This window comes from Trematomus bernacchii, unplaced genomic scaffold (genome assembly GCF_902827165.1).
Source record: "Trematomus bernacchii unplaced genomic scaffold, fTreBer1.1, whole genome shotgun sequence".
Taxonomy (NCBI): Eukaryota; Metazoa; Chordata; class Actinopteri; order Perciformes; family Nototheniidae; genus Trematomus; species Trematomus bernacchii.
Window position 1 is genome coordinate 178,282 of NW_022987763.1, and position 26,557 is coordinate 204,838.

Sequence of the window (26,557 nt, forward strand, 5' to 3'; positions counted from 1 at the left end):
TCATGTGTTTTATATCTGTGTTATTCTATATTAGCTTGTTTTGGTTTTTTGGAGAGCACTTTGAATTTCCTTGTGTTGAAAGGTGCTATATAAATAAACTTGCCTTGCTCGAAAAACACGCCACACAACATGTCACAGTCCACGCAAAATACAAATATTATGGGAAATCTAAAAAGTTACTTTAGTTAAAGTACTATGGTAAAAATGTATTTAAAATACATATTTATACATCAATTCACATCTAGTATAGACACTTTTTGAGTTTGCATCTTCATGGTTACATGCACTTATTGTTATTTACATGGGTAAAAGCATCAGCAAAGTGTAATGGGAAAATATTTACCATTCTGTGAGAGAGTCTGAAGGCATCTGCACGCCTGCATCGAGTTCTAAGCAACAACAAAAACACAATTTATAAAAATATTGCAGTAGCAGGAATATAGGCTTATAATATACTGTATATATGATAGTATATCATTTACAGATATACATAAGAATTGCAAATTGTAATCAGGAAGGAGAAACTCAACGTTAGGAGGAGGTGAGCGTCAGCAGGGACTTCAACAGGAAGTGACTCCCCATGCTCAGCAGCTTCGGGTGGAGCTCCCGAGCAGAAGAGATGTTGCAGAGGGCGGAGCAGCTGTAGAACTGGACCTCTGAGTCTGAGCCCTGCAGCAGCAGAACCAGAACCGGGAAACCCCCCGCCTCACCCAGCAGCCTCCTGGACCAATCTGGAGGAAGAGAGAGAGGACATAACACCAGAAAAACATGAAGATTCAAGATTCAAAGGTTGTATTGTCATATGCACATAAGCTACGAGAAATGGCAATGAAATTCTTCTGACCTGAGCTCCTCCAACAATGCAACATATATAATAAAATACAAAAATACAAATAGTGCAAGCAGCAGCAGCCTCTGCTTCTGTTAAAGATGTGAGTGTTTAGAGGAAGTGACCTACCTGAGTGTGTGAGGTGCAGCAGAGCCCAGGAGGCCACCTGCTGCCCTCCAGGGTCGTAGGATCTGGCTAAAGCCAGCAGAGGCTTCACTCTCTCCAACATGACAGCCTCTCGCTTCGACTCTGAGATACATGTTAAACTTTCAAAAGTCAAAGTGAACTTTATTGTCAATCTTTCAGTTTGTGTGTACAGACAGAGAGATCGAAATCCCGTTTCCCACAATCCCGAATACAAAAACAAATATATATAAAAATATGTAACAGCCAGACACCGAGAGAATAATTATTATTGAACAATTTAAAGACCTTAAATCCTTCTGCACCCACCTGAGGAGGCGAGGAGGCAGGCAGGAGTGGCTCTGAGCGCTGGAGTCTCCGGACCGGATCGGATCCAGGAGCGGAACCAGCATCCAACACCAGAGGCTCTGCACACTGACACCAGAGCTAATGCACGGTTATTATGACCCTATTCATCGGGTCAATTTAAGATGTGATGGTGGATAACAATTAGATTTTAGCAATATTAAAAACATGATTCCATTAGAGGGACATGTCTAAGGTGTTGACCAATAACAACAGAGCCAGCCAGCTAACCAATCAGAGCAGACATGTCACAGTAGAGACACTAAATACTGATATACACCTGAACATCAGCAGGAGAGGACTCTTTAAAGTAGAGACACTAAATACTGATATACACCTGAACATCAGCAGGAGAGGACTCTTTAAAGTAGAGACACTACATACTGATATACACCTGAACATCAGCAGGAGAGGACTCTTTAAAGTAGAGACACTACATACTGATATACACCTGAACATCAGCAGGAGAGGACTCTTTAAAGTAGAGACACTACATACTGATATACACCTGAACATCAGCAGGAGAGGACTCTTTAAAGTAGAGACACTACATACTGATATACACCTGAACATCAGCAGGAGAGGACTCTTTAAAGTAGAGACACTACATACTGATATACACCTGAACATCAGCAGGAGAGGACTCTTTAAAGTAGAGACACTAATTACTGATATACACCTGAACATCAGCAGGAGAGGACTCTTTAAAGTAGAGAGGACTCTTTAAAACACCTTGTGATTTCTTATCTCTCACCGTTGTTCTTCACTAACTAGACCCTCCAGAAAAACGCGATTATGCGATCGCATAATTTACCGCATAATCAGCAAAATGGCGCAGATTTTTAAAAGGGCGCATATTTATTAAAAGGTTGCATAATCCCCGCATTTTTCCACACAAAGTTGAGGGAAAAAAAAGTTAACGTGAAGTAGTGATGTCATCAGCTCGCGCAGGTAAACAACACCGTAGAGTGAATGTGTGGAACTCACACGAGAGAGAAAACAACAAGATCAGCGCCATATAGATTATTATATACTATTATTATTATATACTATTATACTATTATACGGCTCTGACCAAGATGAAAAAATCGAATCCATCTCATTTGCCTACGAACATTTCTGCTAAAGACCGGGCAAAGCAGTACCCTGATGTCTTGCACAAAAGTGGGGGGAAACTATTCTGCACCCCGTGCAACTATGTGTTGGAGCATAAGAGAAAACTTTGATTCATTCAAACATTCGAAAATGCTTTCTGCTGCTGCGGACAAGAAAGCCAAACAACTCGCGTTCACCGAGGCATCAACCTCCAAAACCCTTTCGAGGGCTACAAGAAACGAGGTGAGTAGCCTACAAGATTGAAGCTGGTCAGATAACGAACGAGTAAATGAAAACAGAATGAGGCGGAGAAGAGTGTGTGTGTGTGTGTGTGTGAGAGAGAGAGAGTGATTAAAATAGCCCATATATAAATACATAAATAACACTTTGTGATGTAGCTTGCTTCTAGTATGCTTGTTTATCATAGGAACTCTTTAAAAGGGCTCACTTTCATTCAGTAGTAGCCTAGTAACAGGGTGTGGGAGAAGAATCACCTTTTTTCCGCTTCCCGCATATTTCGCAACTTTTCGCATATTTAGCATATTTCCGCATATTTCGCAACTTCACCGCATAAAATCACATAAAAACCCTGCATGTTTAATCGCATAATCAAGGATTTTAGCCCGCGTTTTTCTGGAGGGTCTAACTAACAGATTGACTAAAGACAGAGAGATGGTCTTCTGAACATCCAGGTCAGATGAAAGCAGTAAGTTCATGACCGGCTCCAACAATGCGTCTGGCAGAGGAGACTTCACTGAAACACACAGAGCAGGAAACACTGGTTATTGTGGGTGAAGAAGCAGAGTTGTTGGGATACTAGTACTGTGAATAACGGCACTTCAGCCCACACATGCAGGGAATTATCTGCCAACCCTAGAAAGAAAATGACAGTTGATAATTTGCATAATAACCGTGCAGTCCGTTAGAGCTTATCTCTGCAGAGGAGAGCAAGCACACGTCTCATTACCTGCTCCACTTATCTGTAAACCATTGCTATAAAGAAGAAGATAGTGAAGCAACATAAAAATCTGTTTGGATTCTTTACTCACAGTGATGACTGAGCTGTAGATAAAACATGGCCGCTGTCTTCTGCAGCTCAATGTCCTCTGAAGCTGAGAGTCGGCTCAGAGTCTGAAGACTTTCCTCTTCATGGAGCTGAAGTTCCTCGTCTGTAGGAAGCAGAGGGGGGACAAGTACTCAGATCAGGTACTTGAGTAAAAGTAGAAGTACTCAGATCAGGTACTTGAGTAAAAGTAGAAGTACTCAGATTAGGTACTTGAGTAAAAGTAGAAGTACTCAGATCAGGTACTTGAGTAAAAGTAGAAGTACTCAGATCTTGTACTTGAGTAAAAGTAGAAGTACTCAGATCAGGTACTTGAGTAAAAGTAGAAGTATATACAAACACACACTGATTACTCATTCCTGGCCTAAAGTTAAACTCTCTTTTTTACCTAACACAGCTCCTCACTTTGACAGGATGTTGTTGATGTCTTACTTTGTTGGGAGTCGGGAGGCCTGATAATTTATTCCGGCAAATGACTCAGACCTACTAATTGACCTAACAGAAGTTATTGAGTCTATGTAAGTTTGGCTCAGATCCACCAAGGTCAGCAAGATCTCACCTCTATTAAAAACCTGTTAAGCCCTAGAGCCCCCTGTACAGGGGGCAGTGGGGTGTTTTTTCACGAAACTGTGTCTCAGGGCTTCTTAATATTTAAAAACCTATTAATGTGTCATACCCATTTAACGGGAAGAAACTCAGCTAACTGACAATACGAACCATTTTTACAGAAACAAAACACAAGTCTCACAAGAAGCGTCTAAATGAGCCCTGAGCGAAAAAATGCTAACACACTTACCACAGAACTCAAGGTAAAAATACCCTTATTACTTATCGTAACTGCAAAAACATTTTGCCTATACAACAGATTCTATAGGTATAAGTATCATCACTGAGCGACCAGAACTCGTGACAGGGGAAGCAAACACAGACGTCACAACACATGAATTACGGAACTTTCACGGGAAATCGTCTCGAATCAGCTGTTATTCTGATCAATAGTCGTGTTCAATGGCATTCAAATGATAAAAACGATGCTGAAGGTTAATCCATAGGTTAATCCATAGGTTAATCCATAGGTTAATCCATAGGTTAATCCATAGGTTAATCCAATGTGTCTGTGTCACTTTGAAATGATTACTGATAATCCATCATTGCATTTTTATGTAAAAAACTGAGATTTCATATTATTTTTATTTTTATAAATCTCTCTAAAAAGGTCAAATGTCACTTGTTTTGCATCAATCTTGATACAGGGTACTTATATGTTGTAGTTTGGATTCCTAAAGCTTTTAGTCTACTAACCCATCATTCAAGGGTGGTTTTCACTATAAGTAATGGGTTTTTTGTAGGTGGAGGTAAAAATTTACCTTTTTTTACAATGTTCCATCTGAATTTACTCTGACACAGAAACATCTATATTGATTCTGACACTTCTACATCCAACTCACAGATGTAACCTTGCTTTGAGAAGAAAGATTATTAATTTAACCCTTTTAGAAGTGAAGTTATAGTCATTTGTTCTGGGCATGTCATTTTCGAGCCTGAAACCTGAAAAACCAGGTTCAATTAACTGCTGTTTCAATTCAGACGACCCTCTAAATCTGTTTAAGCGATCCCGAAGGATTTTGGTATCAGTAAATGAGATGTGGCCCTACCTAAGTGTGAGTGTGGCAGTTGTGCAATCTTACCTTAAATCAGGAGAGGAGAGCGCAGATGTATTTTAAGTTATCCCAATCCAAAAGGTGGGATCAGTTTATTTGAAGAAAAATGGTCCACACGTTTACAGGGTTTTTACCTTCTCTCGTTACAACGTGACAATCCTACAAAACATATCATGCTGTGATCATTTTCTAATATGAAACCTCAATTCACCGTTTTACATTTATTACCCTAAATTGTAACTTCAACTGCCCAATTCAGTTGTGACATTTAAAATCGTCCGACAGAATTTAGAGGCATCTCCTAATAAATGGCCGGTGATAATAAAAAGCACATTCAAACTTTCATTCAACAAATCAATTCTTATACGCACCTATGTCCAGCATGAATTCAGAGGACCATCCTCATAGGTGGCTGGGTTATAATCATTCAACACAATTCACTCAGCATTCAACAAAGAAATTCGAGAGATATTTACCAAGTTTGAGAGAACCTTACAGAGGAAAAACCCAGCTCTCCAGGGAGAGAGCTTACCGAGGAGGGGGCTACCAGGGGAGAAACCCCCCCCCTCTCTCGAGTTTGCTCCCTCTCAGCCAGTGTTTTTATGCTCGAAACAGGACAGAAAAACCTAAAGACACCTCCATACCCATATTTGTGGAAACTGGGCATGGCCTCTAGTGTGCCGGACTGAAACATATTATTCTCGGTTTTTGGCATAAACACCTTTTTGGGGCCTCAGTTTTTCTCGAACAAGTTCCCCCCTCAAATTATATTTGATTATAATTAACTTTCGTTTTAAGTATTCAACCTAATATGGAGACCTCAACAGTCTGCACACAGTTCATTTAAAGCCAATGGGTCTTAATTGGGGCTTCTGAAATTATGATCATGTTTAAATTCCAGGTGGTGGAAAACATCCTTCTGTTTCATAGCTGGGATCAAGGAAGGACTCTAACAAGTAAAGTAGATAACACAAAAGAAACATGCATTTCCAGACCTGATCCACCACCTCTTTGAACATTCTTAAAAGTCTAATGAAAACCCCCGGCTTGTGTTCGTCACTTTGTGTGGGACTGGATTTTCCCTCCTAAGATGGCTCATTCAGCCCTCTTGCGTTTCTGCACAGTGTCCTGCCAGTGCTTGAGGTAAACCCACATGAGCCTGCCATTCTTCGTCTTGTCCATGTTTTGCAAGTCAGCACAGTGCGTATCGTTTTTAAAAATGTCATTAAGACCAGACTCTAGGTTCAGTTCTGCAAGGAGAGGGTCTTTGACGACCTTCATCATCATGTTCTCCATCTCCAGCCGCTGGTACTGAGGTCGGATGGGGGAGCAGTAGGCATTCTGGCGCTCCAGAAGCCGATACTCCAGCTCCTTCAGAGTGGCGTTGGCTCGCTGGAACTGGCAGTCTTCACGCTCCTTGTAAGAAAGAAGACAGTGTTTTGCTTAATGCAGGTCCAAAAGGAAATAGCACAGTAGTGGAAATAAACTGCAAGACAAGATTTTACCTCATGTAGCTGTTTCTCCATCTCGCTTGTTATTATTTTATACTGAGCTCTGACCTCCTGGATCTCCCTCTGACGCCACCTCTCCCAGATCGAACCTAAAAGGCACAGTGGAAGTTGAGAAATGATTTAAATAAATAAGATAAATTGCAACTATCTTAAACTCAAGCACCTTTTTCTCAACCAATGGAATTATCTGAAGCTTGTGCTTGTTTTCTAGGTTCGAGAAAGTAAGTACAGTTAACATATCTTAAAATAAGAATGCATACAACAATGTAAACCCAAACAAAAAAACATACTGGCTTTAATAGATGAGATATTAAATTGTCTCTGGTAAACTAGAGGTCTTTGTGTCAATTTAAAGTCATAATATGCAGGAATACTCCATTTCTGTTTGTCATATTGTCAAGTCAGATTGGTAATTATTAGTCATGGCAAAGAAGGAGAATATATTTTAATTGCTACCTAATAATATTTGATAGTTTGGGTTTTCAAAAGCTCAACCAGCTTTGAGCACATTCAATATCTCTACATTACATCATGTAATGTTGTTTTGCTATTTCTGTAACCTAAACACAGACATACTCTGATGTAACTTACGATATGCAGCCAGTCCCAGCATTGGGACCAGCAGCCGGGCGTAGTTCCATTGGTCGCCATCACCGGCCCCCGCCCCCCTTCCTCGGGGGTCTGGCTCATTGTCCCGGGGGTCATTCTGGTTGTTCATGGAAGCTGCTGTCACAGACACAGACACACATGAAGGAAGACCAACACAGCATAGACTCGTCTGAATATGCATCACAATTAATGTTTACATTTTGCAACACAAACTGGTGCCCCTGAAGTAGCAGTGTCCCTTTTAATAAAACAGCCACACTGCAGTAATCACCTACTAGCTTCAATTAGCTTGTTAGCATTCACCGAATCAGTGCATACAGACGGCTATGACAAAGCCAGTCTGACATGACTAAGCTTGAAGGTTCATGCTAGCTAGATTATTTAATACAAACACATTACAGGACATAATAGTCTTGTAAGTCCGACTACAAGTCGGCAAACGTCTGTTAAATATTAGTGCTGTGTCTCACCTTGAATGATAAGTCTAGGTCACTTATACATTTGTTCCAGCACACCCTGCTTACACAAGTTCACTCGTTAGCAGTCCATCTATACCGACCGGGGGTATTTCATAGGAAGTTACTTGATTAAAGATCACTTTAGCCTAAAGTGAACTTTATTCAAGTAACTTCCTACGAAATATCTTAATATTGGTATTAAGGATCATACCGAGTTCATTTCAACACTTTTTGGATTTCCTTTTTAGAGACAAACCCCTGCAAAATAAATAATGATCTAGTTGTTTTTGAAACAACATCACATGTTCAGTTAATGTCTTACATATATTTAGAATGTATAAATAGGAGAGTAACAGGTTTTTAAACAACAGGGTTTTCAGGAAATGAACGTTAAATGTATTTAGCCTCAAATTCTTTAAAGAAAATACAGATTTCTCATTTTCTTAGTTTGTGTTTTCAGCCTCTAAAAATAAATAACATGTCTCCTGAAAATACTATTAAATCACTTTATGTAGTATTATTGTAGCAGTAACTTGAGTGCACACAAAACAAAGTGACACAATATTCGACACAGAGCCAGAGCACTGAGAGAGAGAGTAGTTCAGACATGCACAGGAACACTTTCCATAACCCTTCAGTGTGATGAGGAGCTCCAATCAAATGCTCAGATCAAATACCTCTGAACCACTGAGTGACCTTTGTCCTTGATCCACACACTGCTCAACAGTCAGTGTACGGCCAGACGCTTCTCTCTAAATCTTCTTTGGTTCCCTCCTTTATCCAGCCTCTGGTTTCCTCTCACCTCCGTCACAGGATGAATGATCAACAGCAGGAATGCAGTTATGTCATGTATTCACCAGCAGATGGAGTCAGGATGTCTTTCAGAGGGAAGTGTTCTTTGGTATTCAGTTCAGGACGATGACTTTGTCCAGGTATCTGTTGAAGACAAACACAAGAGGTTAAATACTTTCTTCTTCTTTTAAAGCTCATCTTTCTTGGTGTTTTATATCGTCAAAATCTAAAAGCTCATCAAATGCATTCAAGAAGGAAATGGTTGTTGTGTTTGAGTCAAAGTAGGGTGGAACATATCAACAGGCTGTTCAAACAAACCAGTCCTACATCCAGTGGCGGCCGGTCCATAGGGGCGCTAGGGGCGCCGCCCCACCTCTTCCCATATTTAAAAAAATATATATATTTTTATTTTTAATGAACAAGGTAAATATTATATAATTGGTATCAGTAAAATGTATAATCTACAATAAAATCTCGTTTAAAATTGTGTTACGATGTCTAAAGTTACTGATAAGTCACATGTTTCCTGCCTGGCCTTGCCCGTGTACCTTCTCTCGTCTGGGCGCTAAGAGAGGAGCCCTCAACCAGTGCAGCAGTAGCCACTAGCAGCTGACTGTTGCTATCTGTAACGTGTAAACTATGCCGCGAAAACATAATTTCAGCCAATCAGCGTCATCAAATATGATGGTCACAGGGCTCCTACGTGAGCGCCCGGTGCAGTCTGTGAGTTGTTTGGACTCGTATCCAAGGACACAAAACAGGAAGCTGTCATACACTCTGGAAGCTACCATTAGCAGCTAATGAAAACTCCGTTTTTGACATAAAAATGGAATTATGGATCATCAATCATTTTTCAAAGTGACAGACACATTGGATTAACCTATGGATTAACCTTCAGCTGCGTTTTTCTCGTTTTTGATCAGAATTGTTATTCAGCAAAAGGTGAGCATATCTCCATGTTTTGCTACCTAAAGCTACGTCGTGTGATGTCTGTATTTGCTTCCCCATTCGCGAGTTCTGATCGCTCAGTGATGATACTTATATTTCTAGAATATGTGGAATCTCAGCTTGTAAACTTGTTTGTGCATATCCGATAAGTATATCGATTGATTTATACCTAGAGTGCGTTAGCATTTTTTCGCTCAGGGCTCATTTAGACGCTTCTTGTGAGACTTGTGTTTTGTTTCGGTAAACATGGTTCATATCATCAGTTAGATGCGTTTCCTCTGAGTAGGACACATGAATAGTTTATTACATTTTAAGAAGCCCTGAGACACAGTTTCGTGAGAAAAAAAACGGGGGAAAAAAGCCCCTTAACAGGTTAAATGGGAATTAAATCAGTGTTCCCAAAGCCCCGGTGTTCTGCAGTTTGTGTGGGCATACTGTACTGTTGCACAGTTTATGCTGTAGCAACTATGTCCAGGACAAGGTGTTTGGAAGTTTTGGAAGATTCATAGCTCTAACCACACTGAAGTTATGGAGGTATTGATCAGTCTTCTCATATTTTTAAGCCTCAAATTGTCCTTCTCCCCCCCCCCCCCCTCCCCCCTCTAACATCACCAGAAGTCATGATTTAAGGGGTCTTTTCTCAAAAGAAATTACCGGGGGAGCATCCCCCCGGACCCCTCTAGTATTGTTTGATCACCATTTCCACAGCCCCACCTAAAATATTTTCCACCAGCCGCCACTGTCTACATCATTTGAATATTTTTCTTTCAGCCGCTGTCACGTGAGTTTCCTTAAACTTTATCCTGCCTCACATCTTCATGCCTTCTTTGATGGCAAACACTGACGGTTTATTTGGAGCTTCGGCCGGAGAATTCACAAAACATGTCACGGGTCACGGTTTGACCACACGGTAGAGTTGCCACATCAATTCTCCAGATCTCTCCCCCAGACCCGTGTATTTAGCTAGTTCAGAGAGAATAATCAACATTGAGCATAACAAGATAGAACCAGGAACATAGAACCATAACACCTCTATCAGCTGATCCAACAGGCAGGAACAGAGACAGAACACTGAGAGCACAGCAGCCAGGGTAACAGGTGCCTGTGCTCAGTCAGGACAGTATGAACTGATACACTGGGTCACAGTTATGGGCCTTGGAAAATATTTCCCAAACACAAATGACCAATCAGAACTGAGTATTCACCTTAGCCCTGTTATAATCTTTTTTATTGCAGTACCTTTGAACTCAACGTTTTATTTGTACTTGTACTCCCTTGTGATTGTAAGCGTTATGATTCTCCATAAGCGTTGGAGTATACAGCATTTATGTTTAGAGTCACACAAACACAACCGTCTGGAAGAGCACATGTTTTAGGTGTCTTTTTACGTTCTTTGTTTTCATTGCAAAACCCCTCAAAACATGAAATACTTAAACCAAATATCAGTTTTTATGAAAGATATTCAGATAATAATGATGCATGAAGAAGCAACCAACAACGTCAACGATTATTCACTTACAAGACTCACTTATGCACGCACAACTTTTCAACTACATTGTAGGATTTGATACCTTTAAGAATACCAAGTAAGGGACAGTACATGGCCTGGCACCAGGCATCACATATTCATATACAAAGCTTACATAATCCAATTTACATTAAGTTAACACTAAATGCACTCAACAAAATCTGCATTTCTGAATGCACTGATAAATGATTAAAAATAAAAAAAACTCACTTTGTTATATCTTCATTCCACTGGAAGGAGAATCTATGGCAGTGTGAGACAAATATAGCACTTATTGAACATTAAAGCATTTAAACATGTCACAGTAAAAGCACAAAATCCAAATATGAACGTGAAATGAGAATAATATGTCCTTTTCAAATTACAATAAAGAGTCAAGCTTTTTTCAACAATTTAAACTGAAATGATTCTAATAATATGATTAGTAAATTAAAATGGGCCTTGTGCTTTCTCCTTCCTTCACGGTCTACAGTCGTGTGGATTTAGAGGACAGTTATCATAATGAAGTCACATGATCTATCCACTAGGGAGGGCGGGACCTTAAAGGAGACAGGTGGAAACTAAATATGAAAGTTTCAAATGACCAAACAGAGAGAAATGGGATGGGTTGTTCCGTTGTTAGTATGTTGCCTTTGTAAAAATGACGCGTCAACCAATCAGCACACGAGAAGGCTATCAGCTAAGACTGAGATAACCAATGGGAGGAGCTGAACACCAAGTGAGACTGCAAAGACCGGGGAGGGCGGGACCTTAAATGAGACAGGTGGAAACTAAAGATGAACTCTCTCCATGTGAATTGTTAGGAACCAGAGCTGTTGTTCAGTTTTCATTTGTTTATCGTGTTTTATCGGTCAATAAAAGTCAAAGTGGCTAAAATATGTTCAATTCATTTTGTGAATATTTCTTCAAAGCATGAGAGCAAACTTAATTTAATGTTTAACATTTATCTCAGTTCAAGGTTCAAGGTTCAAGGTTCTTTATTGTCAATCTGACATAGCTACAGAGTAATTATGCAGTTGAAAATCTTATGTCACAGGCTTCTCCAACAATGCAACATAATAACATAACATAATAACAATAAGAGCATGAGCAATACAAAAATAATAATAGTTATAAAAATGAAATAAAGTTATGATGTGGAATAGTGCAGTATGAGTCTATATACAAGTTATTGGAATGATATATATATATTAGGTATTAGATACATACTACTGAGTAGCAGTTGAATGTTTGAAGTTGTTTCAACAGTTCAATTGTTTAACAGTCTCACTGCCCGCGGGAAGAAACTGTCTCCGAATCTTCTTGTCCTTGCCAGGATGCTGCGGTAACGTCTGCCAGACGGCAACAGAAAGAACAGTTTGTGGCTGGGGTGATGGGGGTCTTTGATAATCCGTAGTGATTTCTTCCTGAGCCGCTGGGAGTAAAGGTCCTCCATGGATGGCAGCTCCGTCCTGGTGATGTGCTGTGCAGTTTTCACCACCCTCTGTAAAGCCTTACGATCGAGGTCGGTGCAGCTGCCGTACCAGGCCGTCATGCTGCCAGTGAGGATACTCTCTATCGTGCACCTGGAGAAGTTGCAGAGTATCCTGGAATCCATGTTGAACCTCCTCAACCTGCGGAGGAAGAAGAGCCGCTGTCGAGCTTTCTTGGTGATGGTGGTGGTGTGAAGAGACCATGTCAGGTCCTCAGTGATGTGGACCCCAAGGAACCTGAAGCTTTTGACTCTCTCCACCGTAGTCCCATTGATGGCGATGGGGGCGTGTCCCTCTCCCTGCTGCTTCCTGTAGTCCACAATCAGCTCCTTTGTTTTGCTGATGTTGAGATGGAGGTTGTTATCCTGGCACCAAGATGTCAGGTTTTCGACCTCCTCTCTGTACGCCGTCTCGTCATCGTCTGTGATCTGGCCGATGACGGTCGTGTCATCAGCAAACTTCACGATGGTGTTGGAGCTGTGTGTGGCCACACAGTCGTGGGTGAACAGGGAGTAGAGGAGAGGGCTGAGCACGCAGCCTTGAGGGGCACCGGTGTTGAGAATCAGGGTGGAGGATGTGATGTTTCCCAACCGCACTGCCTGGGGTCTGCCCGTCAGGAAGTTCAGGATCCAGTCACAGAGGGCGCTGTTGAGCCCGAGGTCTCTGAGCTTGATGGCCAGCTTGGAGGGCACAATGGTGTTGAATGCTGAACTGTAGTCAATGAACAGCATTCTCACATATGTGTTCCTGTTCTTCGGGTCCAGGTGTGAGAGGGCAGTGTGGAGGGTGAGGGCTATGGCGTCGTCTGTGGACCTGTTTGCTCTGTAGGCAAACTGCAGGGGGTCCAGAGATTCAGGGAGGGAGGAGGTGATGAATAATTTGACTAACCGCTCAAAGCACTTCATTATGATGGAGGTGAGTGCTACTGGGCGGTAGTCGTTGGGGCAGGTGATGATTGTCTTTTTGGGGACAGGAATGATGGTGGAGTGTTTAAGACATGTGGGGACTACAGACTGCAGCAGGGACCTGTTGAAGATGTCTGTGAACACCTCTGCCAGCTGAACTGCACACACCCTGAGAACACGGCCAGGGATGCCATCAGGTCCAGGAGCCTTGTGTGGGTTAACCCTTTTAAAGGATTTACACACATCTGCCCTATTTAAAACAAAAGGGCAGTGTAGCTCCTGGTCCCTCTGTACCTCCACAGCCTGGCTGCTCTCAAAGCGTGCAAAAAAACTGTTTAGCTCATCTGGGAGAGATGCGCACGCAGACACTCCCGCAGCACCCCCCGCTGCTCCTTTGTAGTCAGTCATTGTCCTTAGTCCCGCCCACATATTCCTAGTGTTACAGCCTTTGAAGTCAGATTCCACCTTCTCTTTGTACTGTCTCTTTGCATTTTTTATTGCTCTCCGGAGATCATACCTAGACTTCCTGTACTCCTCCAAATCTCCCGCTGTGTGCGCGAGAGTGCGCGCTTTCAGTTTGCCGCGCACCTCACCGTTTACCCAGGGCTTTTGATTTGGGAATGTCCGTACAGAAACCTTCGGTACCACGTCATCGATGCATTTCCCAATGTAGCAGATGACAGTGTCCGTGTGTGTGTTGATGTTATTGTCCTCAAACACACTCCAATCCGTAGATGCAAAGCAATCCTGCAGTGCTGAATCTGACTCCTCGCTCCATCGTTGTACTGTCCTTGTTATCGGTCTGTCCCTTTTAAGTTTCTGCTTGTACGCAGGCAACAACAGTAGTGAGATATGGTCTGATTTGCCGAAGGGAAGGCGAGGGAGAGCCTTATATCCATTCCGGAAAGGGGAATAAACATGGTCCAGTATGTTTCCCCCGCGCGTCGGGAAGTTGATGTGTTGGTAATATTTTGGCAAAACCTTCTTCATGTTGGCGGTGTTGAAATCTCCGGCCACAACGAACGCCGCATCTGGCCGTGAAGTCTCGGTTTTATCAATAACCCAAACAGCTGATCGAGTGCCGTGTTGTTGTCGGCGAGTGGCTGCGGCGGGATATACACTGCTGTTATCACAACAGATGTGAATTCCCTCGGCAGATGGAAGGCCCGACATGAGATCATGAGGTGCTCTAGCTGTGCGGAACAGTCCGATGAAATAATCTTCACATCTGAGCACCAGTTGTTGTTAGTCATTACACACACACCGCCTCCCTTACTTTTCCCCGAGTTAGCAGTCCGGTCCTGACGAAAAATAGAGAATCCGTCAGGGACAATAGCGGAGTCCGGGATAGCGGGGTTGAGCCAAGTCTCAGTGAGAATTAACACGTTACAGTTCTTAATGTCCCGTTGAAAAGCAATCCGGCTTCTGAGTTCATCTAGCTTATTTTCAATGGATTGAACATTAGCCAGAAGAATACTCGGAAGAGGGGGCCGATTTTCTCGTTTCCTCAGTCTGACCAGCAACCCGGCCCGGCATCCCCGCTTTGTCCTCTTCTTGCGTCTCTCAGGTAGAACAGCAACAGGTAGCCATGGTGAATCTCCATTGTTTGTCGGAGGGTTAATATTGTCCACGAAGTTTCGCAATTGGAAAAGTTCCTCTCTGCTATATTGTATGGCAGAGTAGGTGCGGTCGGCTAGCATGTTGCGGACCATGGTAAAAGTAAAACGGCAAAAGTAAAAGAAATATGTACAAAATACGAAAATGGGCAAAGTTGGAGAGGAGCACAAAGACGATGCGGCCATCTTCACCGGCGCATCAACATGGTCCCCAGCATCAACATGGTCCAGTTAATGTAGAAATCATAATCCTGATATAGTCTAAAGTCTATCAACTCGAGTGTATGTGTTTTTCTTCCTGACACTTTCTCACTCTCATTTATTCATGTGATCATATCTTCACCCTCTCCTTGGTATCAAGGATCACACCACATGAGTTCATTTCAACACTTTCTGGATTTCCTTTTTAGAGACAAACCCCTGCAAAATAAATAATGATCTAGTTGTTTTTGAAACAACAACGCATGTTCAGTTAATGTCTTACATATATTTAGAATGTATAAATAGGAGAGTAACAGGTTTTTAAAAAACAAGATTTTCAGGAAATGAAAGTTAAATGTATTTAGCCTCAAATTCTTTAAAGAAAATACAGATTTCTCATTATCTTAGTTTAATTGATTAGCCTCCATCCTGCTGGAAATCATATTGTTTATTTCAATTCAAATCTGTTGATGTTAAAAGAAACATAAAGATATGTTCAGGACTCAGCAACTCACAGTCTCTCCACTTCTTTTCTTTATTCTCTCCAAGTGTGTGTTTCCCAGCAGAGATCTCACCTCCTCTGATGGCATCTCCAACAATCTCTAAATCTTCTTTGGTTCCCTCCTTTATCCAGCCTCTGGTTTCCTCTCACCTCCGTCACAGGATGAATGATCAACAGCAGGAATGCAGTTATGTCATGTATTCACCAGCAGATGGAGTCAGGATGTCTTTCAGAGGGAAGTGTTCTTTGGTATTCAGTTCAGGACGATGACTTTGTCCAGGTATCTGTTGAAGACAAACACAAGAGGTTAAATACATTCTTTTTATTTTAAAGCTCATCTTTCTTGGTGTTTTATATCGTCAAAATCTAAAAGCTCATCAAATGCATTCAAGAAGGAAATGGTTGTTGTATTTGAGTCGAAGTAGGGTGGAACATATCAACAGGCTGTTCAGTCAAACCAGTTTGACATCATTTTCTTTCAGCCGCTGTCACATGACTTTCCTTCAACTTTTATCCTGCCTCACATCTTCATGTTCCTTTCAAATAAAATTGACTGATATTGTTAAAGAAATACATTATTAATAAACACAAGTTATTATTAAAGATATCAAGAAATAAAACAGATGTGTCCATATATTATAAAGGTATCCATTCATCATGATCTAACATATCCTTGAAATCATAGATGTGTAATCTTGCTTTATTCCTGGATGACATGATGTTTAAATATCTCATGTATTTAACATTAGGAACAAACATGGAGACACTTTTCAACCTGACACCAACTCACCTCACCTGATGTGACCTTATCCAGTTATTTGAAGTGACAGAGGAAACTAGCAGTCACTCTAACACTCTGCCCTCTGGTGGATGATTCATGAAGAGCAGCTTAAACAGACCAACAGGTCCAGCCATCTTTAATCTCCTCTCACAACTCTTTTGCATCAGCAGCAGAACATCAACAGGAAACATGAAACCCTCCTGATGAAACCTGTCTCCACTGAATCTCCTCCTTGTTTTATGGTTCCAGCTTCACCTCAGGATGATCCAGGTGAGACCGCTGACACCGGCTGCTCCGCTCTCCAGGGTCAAACCACTGGGTCAACATGAAGATCTTCACCCAGCAGCTCCACTCCAGAGGTCAGAACATCCCAGAGATCCAGACCGAAACCAGCTGCTACATCAACGCAGAGTCCCATCACTACAATCCCCCTCCACCGTGTTACTGGAACTGATGCCAACAACATGAAGTATTTCAAAACCAGAATGCTGCAGCTGCGTCAGAGCGTACACTTCAACTTCATATTTCAAAGATGGAGAAGAGTTGGACTTCCCAGTTCCCCATCACCATCGTATATGTTCCTTTACCAGACCATGCACTGACTCAATGAAAATGCATTATATTTTATGTTTTTCTATAATCACAGTACCTTCAAATTGAGTTTAAGGCCTATTTTAGTTTATGGGTGTCACTGATAAGAGAGGGGAGACAGTTTCCTCCCTTACAGCGGTGCACAGGCGGGGGCTCCTGACTTGTTGGAGAAGGCCCCAAAAATGTGTTTATGCCATAGCCATAAAATATGTCTGGACATGTCCAGACATGCACATCAGAGGCCACAAATATGGGTATGGAGGAGGTGTGTTTAGATTTTTCTGTCTATGTTTTGAGCATAAAAACACTGGCTGAGAGGGGAGAGCGAGAGAGAGGGGGGTTTCTCCCCTGGTAGCTCTCTCCCTGGTAAGGTCCTCTCAACTTTGGTAAGGTTTTACGAATTGATTTGTTGAATGCTGAGTGAATTGTTGAATGAAAGTTTGAAACTGTTAGATCCCACTGACCATTTATGAGGAGGTGCCTCTAAATGTTGTCGGACTCTAGGTGTGAATGATTAGCACCCGCGATTCATGAGGAGATTCCTCTGGGTTGTGTCGGAATTATTACTGACCATTTTTGCGGAACTGCCTCTGAATGTTGTCAGTAGTAGTACTGATACCACTTCCATCACATTAGTATGCATAAAAAGTGACAGGTCACACCCCCCACTAATTATGCTAATGACCCCCTTTGATATGCTAATGCACCCCTTTGTTCGAGGTGTTATCGCGTGTAGGTGTGATATCACAGATAGGTGTGATATCCTTTGCTGTGAGGGGTGAGGTGTTGTAACATGTAGGTGTGATATTCCCCCTTGTAGTAGATCCTTTGTTCTCTAATAGATAGATAGATAGATCGTACTTTATTGATCCCAAATTGGGAAATTGTTTTTGTTACAGCAGCATAAAAGGCATTTTACAATAAAACAAAATATACAAGAATAGAAATAAAATAAAATATAAAATATACATGTCAAAATACAAAATAGAAAATATACATACAGATATTATATATATATATATATATATATACAAATATACAAATATATATATATTCAAAATATATGGAATTATGGAGTATTAAATATGAAACAGATTATGTGTGAGTAAAATGTACAAGGTGGTTTTATTTCTAGAGAAACTATGGAGCAGAGAGTTCTCTTCCAGCCAGAGGTGATTTGTTGTACAGTGTTATTGCAGTGGGCAGGAATGTTTTCCAGTATCTGTCCTTGTGACAGGGGAGCTGCAGCAGTCTGTTGGAGAAGGAGCTCCGTTGACTGTCCAGCTGCAGGTGGAGAGGATGGGTGGGGTTATCCATGATGGACAACAGCCTGTTCAGTGTCCTCCTCTCCACCACAGCTTCAAAGGGTTCCAGCTTGATGCCGATGACTGACCCAGCTTTCCTGATCAGTTTATTGATCCTGCAGGTGTCACCGGCTCTGATGCTGCCCCCCCAGCAGACCGCAGCAAAGAAGAGTGCACTAGCCACAACAGACTGATAGAAGATCTCCAGCATCTTACTGCATACGTTGAAGGATCTCAGCTTCCTCAGAAAATAGAGTCTGCTCATCCCCTTCTTGTACACAGCGTCAGTGTTGATCCTCCAGTTCAGCCCATTGTCTAAGTGCACTCCCAGGTACTTGTAGACCTCCACAACTGCCACATCCTCTCCCAGAATGCACAGGGGCAGAGGAGGAGATGTCCTCTTCCTCCTGAAATCAATGACCATCTCTCTGGTCTTGGCCACATTCAAAAGCAGATGATTTCTTCCAGTCCACTCAACAAAATCACCCACCAGCGCTCTGTACTCCTCCTCCCGTCCATCCCTTATACACCCTACCACTGCAGAGTCATCCGAAAACTTCTGCAGGTGGCATGACTCTGAGTTGTATAGAAAGTCAGAGGTGTATAAGGTGAACAGGAAAGGAGACAGCACAGTCCCCTGTGGGGCTCCAATACTACCAACCACCACATCAGACAGCACACTGCCCAGCCGGACGTACTGTGGTCTGTCCGTGAGGTAGTTGGTAATCCAGGAGATGGTGGACGAGTTTACCCTCATAGCCTGCAGCTTGTCACTCAGTAGCCGAGGCTGGATCGTGTTGAATGCACTGGAGAAATCAAAAAAGGTGATTCTCACAGTGCAACCCGATCCATTCAGGTATGAGTGAGCACGCTGCAGCAGGTAAATAATGGCATCGTCCACCCCCAGGTGAGGCTGGTAGGCAAATTGCAGAGGGTCAAGGAATGATCTCACCTGCGGTCTGAGATGGGCCAAGACCAGTCTCTCAAGCACCTTCATCACATGAGATGTGAGTGCTACAGGGCGATAGTCATTGAGCCCAGAAGGAGTTGTCTTTTTAGGGACCGGAACAACGCAGGATGTCTTCCACAGCACCGGGATGGTCTCCAAGTGCTGGCTCAGGTTGAATATATACTGGAGAACAGGAGCCAGCTGGCGTGCACAGGTCCTCAGGACCCTGGGGCTGATACCATCAGGGCCAGCAGCCTTGCCTTGGTGGAGTTTTTCCATCTGACTCTGGACCTGTCCTGTGCTCACAGTGAAGCGGGGGGGGGGGCTTGATGGAAGGGGGGATAGAGGGGGGGGGGTCTGAGGCAAGATGAGCAGAGGGGGGGGGGGGGGGTCAGCGGCAATGTGAGCAGAGGGGGGGTGCAGAAGCCAGGCTGGGTGGTGGAGGAGAGGTGTGAAGTGTAGGTGGTGAGCAGAGGGGGGATGTTGACGCCAGGCTGAGAGGAGGAGGTGAGGTGAGAAGAGGAAGTGGAGGAGACAGCAGCGGGCGGAGAGCTAAACCTATTGAAGAAGGTGTTCAGCTCGTTGGCCCTCTCCAGGGTGCCCACAGTCAGTCTGTCTCTCCCTTTGAAGCCAGTGATAGCCTTCATCCCAGCCCAGACATCCCTGCTATTGTTCAGCTGGAGCTTAGTCTCCAGCTTCTTCCTGTACGAATCTCTGCCCCTCCTCAAATTGTCTCTCAGTTGATGCTGGACACTCTTCAGCATTGATTTGTCCCCAGACTTATAAGCTTCCTTTTTCTTATTTAAAAGAGTTTTCAGGTCACTAGTAATCCAGGGTTTATTATTGGGGAAACAGTTGACAGTTTTAGCCGGTAATATTGTTTCTTCACAGAAGTTGATGTATTCTGTGATGCAGTCAGTCATATTATTGATGTCCTCTCCATGTGGCACACAAAGCACGTCCCAGTCAGTGGTCTCGAAGCAGTCCTGTAGAGCCTCATTAGCCCCTGGAGTCCATTTCCTCACAGTCCTGGTGGATACAGGCTGCCTCTGCACCAGTGGGACATATTTAGGAGCCAAAAAGACGAGGTTGTGGTCAGATCTGCCCAGGGGGGGGAGGGCAGTGGCACAATATGCATTCTTGGTATTAGCATATAGAAGATCCAGAGTATTATTTCCCCTGGTGGGGCATTTCACATACTGAGTGAATGTAGGCAGAGATTTGTCCAGTTTTGCACGGTTAAAATCCCCAGTTATTGTTATGAATGCATTTGGGTGAAGAGTTTGGAGTTTGGCCACAGAAGAGTGAATGACGTCACCAGCCACCTCCGCGTCCGCGTTCGGTGGAATATAGACAGCAACTACGATGACAGAATAAAGTTCTCTAGGTAGATAAAATGGACGTAATCCCACAGCTAGCAGTTCAATGTCCGGGCTACAGAAACGCTCCTTCACAGTAACATGTCCAGGATTACACCATCGTTCGTTCACATACAGTGCAATCCCTCCTCCTTTCTTTTTACCGCTCAGAATAACGTCCCTGTCCGCCCGAACACTCGTGAAGCCGGGGAGAGCCGTGTTATTATCCGGGATGAGCGAGTGCAACCAAGTCTCGGTAAAACACATGATGCTACACTCACGGTATTCCCACTGCGTCTTCGTCAGCACGCGGAGCTCGTCCATCTTATTCCCCAAAGACCTCACGTTCCCCATTATGATGGCCGGTACACAGGGTTTGTACCTCATCTTCTTCTTCATCCTCAGCTTGGCCCCAGCTCTGGAGCCACGCTTGAGCCTCCGAAGCTCCTCCGGGATGTCATGCCTGGCTCCGGGCAGCAGCACGGGTCGGCACAGCGCAATCAGCTGCTCACGCGTGTAAACAATGCCATCACTCCTCTGAGCATGGCTCTCCGACACAAAAAGTGAAAAAAGTAGCAGAAGAATGACCAGAAAACGTTCGAAGTAAAACGTGGCCATAGTTCGCTGCAAAACAAAATAAATATCCAAAGAAAAAAGTACAACTAAGAGAATAAAAGTAAACAAAAAGACAAAGAACAATAAAACACCGGGAGCTGCATGCAACAGGCAGCCACCAGCACGGCGCCTTACTTATCTTGCTAATCTAATTAGCCTTTGATGTCTGCCCCTTTGTTGTCTAATCTAATTACCCTTTGATGTCTGTTCTTTGATGTGAGGGTGGTGAGGTGTTGTAACGTGTAGGTGTGATATCACACCGACGTGTTATAAGCCTTTGATGTCAATCTAATTAGCCCTTTGATGTATGTCCTTTGATCAGTGTTTGTAACTAGTATTAAGACAGTCTCTTTGAAGTTGTGTGAGACTGTCTCGCACCCCGTCCTCCTCCCACCCCGTCCCCCTCTCACCTCTTCTGTCACCCCCCTTCCTTTAGCTGTGATGTCAGAAGATAGTGAGGGGTGGAGTTTGGTAAAAAAGAAATACGTGCAAACTAGATAAAAAGCCAGTCATTTCCAATCACCAAGTCACCTAAACTTTCAAAAACGAAAATGGCAAAGAGACGCATCGATATGGGTTTAATCAGCCTCCGTCTGAGGCTCTTCATGAAAAATGGAGTCTGGATGTGTGAGACTGTCTCCCCTCACACCCCCTCCCACCCCTCCCCTCCCACAACCGGTCACCTCCTGATTTTGCTATCAGCCATTAATTCTCATTCACTAAGTCACCTAAAAAATTAGATTAGTTTTTAATATGATTTGTGTTAACTATGGATGTTCTCTTAAGTTGTATGGCTTGTGAACTAAGGTTTAATTACTTTACTAACTGCAAGGGACTCTCTTTTTGAAAAGAGGGTAATACTAATTTAAAAAGATGTTAATGACCCCCTGATATTGTATTTGTAATGTTTAATTACTTCACACAACTTTAAAAGCCCCTATGAAGTTGTTGTTAACTAAGGATGTTCTTTTGAAAATGTATGGCTTGTGAACTGGATGTTCTCTTAAGTTGTATGGCTTGTGAACTAATGTTTAATTACTTTAACTACAACGAAGTCTCTTTGAAGAGGGTAATAATAATTTAAAGATCTTAATGACCCCTTGATCTTGTCTTTTTATTGTTTAATTACTTTATTAACTATAAGGAAGATTTACTGGTGTGCTTTCCTAGATGATGTAAATAGTCTAAGTGTCATGTTAGGGGGACATTACGGAACTCAGGAGTCCGCCCTTGGAGGCTTGTAGAGCGGATAAAGAGAGGTGTATTTACTGGTGTTGAGCCCTGGATGATGTAAATAGTCCAAGTGCCATGGTAGGGGGACATTACGGAACTCAGGAGTCCGCCCTTTGAGGCGTTGTTAACATTAATGCTTTTTGCTTTTGTTTTTGTTACTAAGATACTTTTTAGATACACTTTTGAAGTGAGCAACACTTTACAACTGGTAGAAAGTTAAGTACTTTGTATGGAATTGGGTTTTCTTTAGAGCTGTTTTCAGTGAGACAATGCAGTTTCTGATCATTTTAAGTTTCAAGTTTCAAGGCTTTATGGCATATGCCCATTAGCTACAGTGTAGATATGTCAATGAAAAACTTAGGTCACAGGCTCCTCCAACAGTGCAACAAATATATATATATATATATATACATATAGAGCACATAAAACAGATAAAATACTGCAATAGAATGTTTTGATATGACAGATTTGTGCGTAATTCTCTCACAAAGGAACTGTAAGATACACGTTTATGTATGGAAAACTTTTTAACTTAGTAAAATATTCATTCATTTGTAATGAATTACTTGACTAACATTACTTTTTTTAAATATATGTTTTTTAGATGCTTTACTTTGATTTCTTTCATGTTATTTTAACACATTACTTTTTTCATATTTTTCAACATACTGTGATATTTGTTTTTTCTCTCCTTTTTCCATTATATTTTTGAATATACAGTGATTTTTATCAAAATACAACATGCAACTATTACATTATACAATATTATGACTTTTTGCGATATTTTCAACACAATATACTTATACCTTTTTTTTTTTTTTGTAGGGCTTCAGGATATTTGGCATGTCATGCATAAAACCGGTGTCATCTTTCCTGAAACTGACGTGCTGTCCGTTTTACAAACAAGTTATCTTTCTGCTTCTTCACCCTCTGAATTTTCCTCCCCCGTCCCTCTTCCTTCAGCCATCACGACAACAATCAAGTCAGATCTGTGAAATTAAACACCTCTTCCCAAAGCGTGACTTCCCTATTGAGGGAGTGGGGCAGTAGGGCCTAACCCGATTGGCCTAATATACTAACATGCAGAACGTATGGTATGTTTGAAAAAGACTAACCATCTATCCAGTTCAAGCTGTCTTTAAGATGTGACATCGCGCTCTGACTTTTTCCCCGTAAAATCGTGACAAACTATTACTTATTCTTAAATTTGACCTCTTGCTGCTTGGTTGAAAATGATAGATGAAAAATAACTTTTTAAAAAGAGTCAAACAGCGAGGGACATTATACGGGTGAAAGAAACTCTCATTTCTACAGATGACTCCCCCCACTCAACGCAATAAGTCCCACCCCAATCAGCAAATCATCCAAAACTAAGGACCCCACTAAGACGACCGTTGAAAACTAGCCATGGATCTGAGAAAAACCAAGTCTGATGTAGCCTACCCTTATTATCACCAGGATAACGGATATGGGCTTAATGACTGGATGTTACAAAGTAAGGGAGAGGATGTTCCCGAAGAAGAGCTTTCCTCTATATCATATCCATGTAAGGTCTTTAGGACAAAAGAGGACTATGATAAAATGACATATGAAGAATATCTTTCTTTAAAAGATGGTATTATAGATAACCTTTATAGAAACAATATATCTCATACAACTCGCCAAGATCGCAAACGACAATTAGCAGAAAAGAAAAGCAAAAGTAAAGAAAACCGAAGAAAAAGAAAAAGCTAAATGAAAAGGAGAAGAAAAATGAAAAGCAAACGCAGAATGCGAATGAAAAGAAAAGGGACAATAGGACGGAAAAAGACAAAAAGAAGGAAGGTGAAAAGAAAAAGGAACAATGTGAAGAAATGTCAACTAACTATAGAGGATGCTGATAGTGTTGTCGAGCCATTACCGGATCATAATAATCTTATAGATCATCTACCGCTAACCGACTGCTGCGAATGTGTTGAACAAATACCAAAAGCAATGGCAGAGCTTTGCTTCAATATAATGAGAGAAAAAGCACGATACTATGGAATTGCCCAAATTGGTGACAGTGCCAGAACATGTATTAAAAGACTGTTGGAGGATCTCTATTCTAGTATCGGTTGTCATTACAGCGAAGGATATGCCAAAACGTGTGACGACATAGACAAAGCTTTTGAAGGCAATTATATGGTACCCGTCCTTACAGCTAAACAAATCCTATGCCAGGTATTCAACAGACCACAAGAAGCACAAGAAGCCCCAGAAAGGATTACATTCAGAGCTAATAATGGTGAAATAGAAGAAGAAGCAAAGCAGATTATAATCGTTGCGGGTGAAAGGATAGAGAATTTGCAAGTGATGTTAATGCACTTATCTGATATAAAAAATGCATTCATTTACTTCCAAGAGACCCCTAAACATCTACGTCGGCAATGTGAATTGAACGATAAACCGATCACTGTAAATGAAACGCGGAGAGAAGCAGCTGTGCAAATCGTTAAGTCTATTACCTTGTATGCACTACGACATTAACTTGGTCAAATGTAATATGTCTTTCTGAAGATGTGGCGAATGGTGTGTTTTTCAATTAAGCAACCATAACAAATGAAAATGTGTTTTATTTTTGCTTTCATATATAGTAATAGTATTAACTCCTTTGACTAGACTGTACTAAAATAAGACGTTTCACTGTTAAATAAAAATGGAAGTAGAAAATCGAGATAATGATGAGGTTCGTTATGTATCCAGTAACTATGAACAGCAGTTGAAAATGTTATTTAACCCTTTAACTCTAATTGACAAATCTAAAATAGTCTCTAGCTTATCTATAAGTTTGTGATTTTAACACTTATTCACTGACACAAGGCAGATTTTGGCTTTTTTCTCTTGCCTAGATACTTTTAGACACACTTTGAGGTATGCAAAACCTTAAAACTAGAAAATGAAGTACATTGTCTGATTCGATTTTTTCTTAAAGACTGTTTCTCTAAAAGGCAAGTTTGTGATTTTTAACACTTATTTAATGACACAAGGCAGATTTTGACTTTTTTCTCTTTTCTTGTGTTACCAAGATACTTTTAGATACACTTTGATGTATGCAACACTTAATAAAGGGTATAATATGAAGTACTTTGTAAGGAATGGGGGTTTCTTTAATACCCTGTCTTTATTTTTAAAAACACTTGTACAGTTAAATAATGTAGGTTTTCTCTGATATTTTAGTTATTTTCAGCTACCAAGATAGTTTTTTTGATACACTTTTATGTAGGAACATTTGACAACTGGTAGAATGTCAATTATTTTGTAACAAATGTATTTTCTTAAAGACTGTGACTCTAAAAGGGAAGTTGGTGATTTTAACACTTTTATTTTTTCTCCCGTTGTCTTTCACTTACTTTTTGGATACAGTTTTATGTATGACAACTTTACAACTGGTAGAAAGTTAAGTACTTTTTCTGAACAGATTTTCTTTAAGACTGTGACTCTTAAAGGCACTCTGAGATTTTAGCAAGACAATCCAGTTTTATGGAAGTAACTTAAATTATTTTTGTTTTTTCTCCTACAAAGATACTTATAGTTACACTTTAATGGATGCAAAACTTTATAACTTGGTAAAATATTCATTAATTTGTAATGAATTGAGTTTCTTTTTTGTTTTTGTTTTTCAACATACTATTGTACACAATGACTTTTCCATATATATTTTTTTTTTTTCTGACAAACTATACTTTGACTTTTTCCGTAAAATCGTGACAAACTATTACTTATTCTTAAATTTGACCTCTTGCTGCTTGGTTGGAAATGATAGATGAAAAAGCTACAAAGCTTAAAGAACTTTCTAAAAACTCTCAATTCTACAGATGACTCCCCCCACTCAACGCAATAAGTCCACCCCCCACTCAGCAAATCATCTAAAACGAAGGACCCCACTAAGACGACCGTTGAAAACTACCCAGGGATCTGAGAAAAACCAAGTCTCCCCCCGCGAGTTGCAGCCAGGAACAAACTCCTGGACTACTATCGTCACCACCATTGTGGACACCCAAATCTTGCAGTACGACAGCTGCTGAT

The 26,557-nt window shown here is 41.5% G+C and overlaps 1 protein-coding gene and 1 pseudogene across 1 annotated transcript; both read right to left on the bottom strand.

Moving 5' to 3' along the window:
* Positions 1–306: 306 nt before the first annotated feature.
* LOC117496644 (vacuolar protein 8-like) lies at positions 307–1,077 on the bottom strand. Its single transcript, XM_034148356.1, has 3 exons — positions 959–1,077; positions 531–731; positions 307–389 (listed from the first exon to the last, which is right to left on the bottom strand). Exons 1-2 carry the CDS (start codon positions 1,056–1,058, stop codon positions 532–534), a joined length of 300 nt encoding a protein of 99 aa, XP_034004247.1. The 5' UTR covers positions 1,059–1,077; the 3' UTR covers positions 307–389; position 531.
* A 5,116-nt stretch (positions 1,078–6,193) lies between these two features.
* Positions 6,194–26,557, bottom strand: part of LOC117496643 — a 30,183-nt pseudogene continuing 9,819 nt past the window's right edge.

Coding starts and splice junctions, on each gene's coding strand:
- LOC117496644 (XM_034148356.1), bottom strand. CDS start 1,058: ATGTTGGAGAGAGTGAAGCCTCTGCTGGCTTTAGCCAGATCCTACGAC. Junction 732..958: donor GCTGCACCTCACACACTCAG/GTAGGTCACTTC, acceptor CTCTTCCTCCAG/ATTGGTCCAGGAGGCTGCTG.